Here is a 1,755-nt window from a genome sequence, read left to right on the forward strand (position 1 = left end):
TTCTGCCCGTGTTAACTCCCATTTTGCTGGCATCAGAGACTATTTTTAGAGAACAAACAGGTTCCCCAGTTCCCTGTGAAGTTTCTTAACGGAGACATCTTTGTAACATCAGAAATAGAAGCGGAGGTTGGTACACCTGCAGCTCGGGTTCGCATGCTCTCTTTAGACAAACGAGATGTCTCATACAGCCAGCCAGTGGCCTGGAGGCCCCAGAAGAAATGAGTTTCGCCAAAGCCACCTACCGCCACAATGCATCCCCGCCACCAGGCGGACCCTTAGCTAACATTCCTCGCGGAAATCCAGGCACAGCACAGGGACTGTCAGTCTCTGAGCGGGGGGTTCATACTAAACCTGCTCAGCTGGGGCTCTGAGGTGTGTTAGGGGACTCAGCAGGACCTGGCTTTTGATGTCCTCAGGATATGCACGAAGAGAGCACAGCTAGCTCATGCCACCGGCCACACACGACACCCCGCAAAGCCAATCCGTGCCGCTCCATCCAGACATCCGAAGCCGGAATGAGGAAGAGGAGGAGGCGTGAGTGACTTCGGAAGCTCAAGAATAAACCACGGGGCAGCCAAGCGTCCCCCACACATCTGTCCTCAGGGCAGAAGGTGGCACATTCCCCTAAGGGTTGGGGAACGTGTGTGTGTGGAGGGGGGGGCACCGAAATGAGTGGGCTGACGCTTGCTGCTCCCACATTTCTACAAGGCCCCGGAGGGAGGCGCCCACTGGAATTCTGCGGATGAACAAGATTAATGGGGGCTCCTCAGAGAATGAGCCACTGGTCCGGGATGCTTCTGGAATACAAGAGTCACGGGTGCTGGGAGTCTGTGGTCGGCACAAGGAGACTGGGGGGTGGGTAGGGCACTTGCAAAGGGCAGGGACAGCCACCCTAGGGCCAGAGGTGTGGAAGCTGCAGGAAACGAGGGACGTGCCCCTCTCAAGATGAAAGGGACCTGGTAGGCCTGCTACACAGTCTTGCAACGACCCTCGAAAGTTTCTACAAAATGCACATTTCCAGGCTCTGCCCTGACCAGGCCAAGGGGACTGCTAGGTGCTGCGTGCTCAGCGTCTGTGACAGTGCCAAGGCCGAGCCTGGGAGGGGAGCCTGCGTGTCCCAGCCCTGCCCGCACCCCAGGACCGAAGGCTGAGACGCAGTGCCCAGGCTGGCAGGTGCAGTGTGGACGAGCCTCTCCCTCGAGATCCACAACCACAGAGGGAAGGGGAACGGGGCAGGGAGGAGAATCACACTAATTTAGACCCACTCGGATGACTGTTTTATTCATGCTATTTCCAGGAAGGGATGTCAGAGCTGGACCAGTCTACACTCTCGGAGGCTTTTCCGTTGGCCACAGGGGTGCTGCCGGCCGGCTTACGGGTCCTCGATGTCGAGAAACTCCTGCTTGGGGGGCGCCGCTCCGCGGTACCAGGCGCAAGAGCCGTCGCTTCTCTTGATGCAGGCAAAGAACTTGGCCTGGTGCCCGTTGATGTTCTTCTCCGTGACCCAGTCCATCCAGAGGCACTCGTCCGGAGAGGAGATGTAGCAGGGGATCATGGGGCAGCGCGTGATCTAGGAAGAGGGGGCGCGAGGTGGACTCGGTGGAGGGCTGAGGCCGCGCGGGGGCACCCCCAGACCCCAGCAGTGCGCCAGGCGCAGGCGGTCAGGGCGCTTTGCTGAATGAATGACCCAGTGAGTGAAGCGGGGAGGGCGGGGCCTGGGACTGGAGCCGAACCCACTCCATCAGCAGCCCCGCC

At 59.5% G+C, this 1,755-nt stretch overlaps 1 protein-coding gene across 1 annotated transcript in view; it reads right to left on the reverse strand.

Annotated features, from left to right (window-relative positions):
• Positions 1-1,254: 1,254 nt before the first annotated feature.
• Positions 1,255-1,755, reverse strand: part of TIMP2 (TIMP metallopeptidase inhibitor 2) — a 12,953-nt gene continuing 12,452 nt past the window's right edge. The window contains exon 6 of the mRNA XM_023531635.1: positions 1,255-1,474. Within this exon, the coding sequence (XP_023387403.1) occupies positions 1,373-1,474 (102 nt within the window). The 3' untranslated portion in view covers positions 1,255-1,372. The remainder of the gene's footprint in view (positions 1,475-1,755) is intronic.

This window comes from Pteropus vampyrus, unplaced genomic scaffold (genome assembly GCF_000151845.1).
Source record: "Pteropus vampyrus isolate Shadow unplaced genomic scaffold, Pvam_2.0 Scaffold72, whole genome shotgun sequence".
Classification (NCBI taxonomy): domain Eukaryota; kingdom Metazoa; phylum Chordata; class Mammalia; order Chiroptera; family Pteropodidae; genus Pteropus; species Pteropus vampyrus.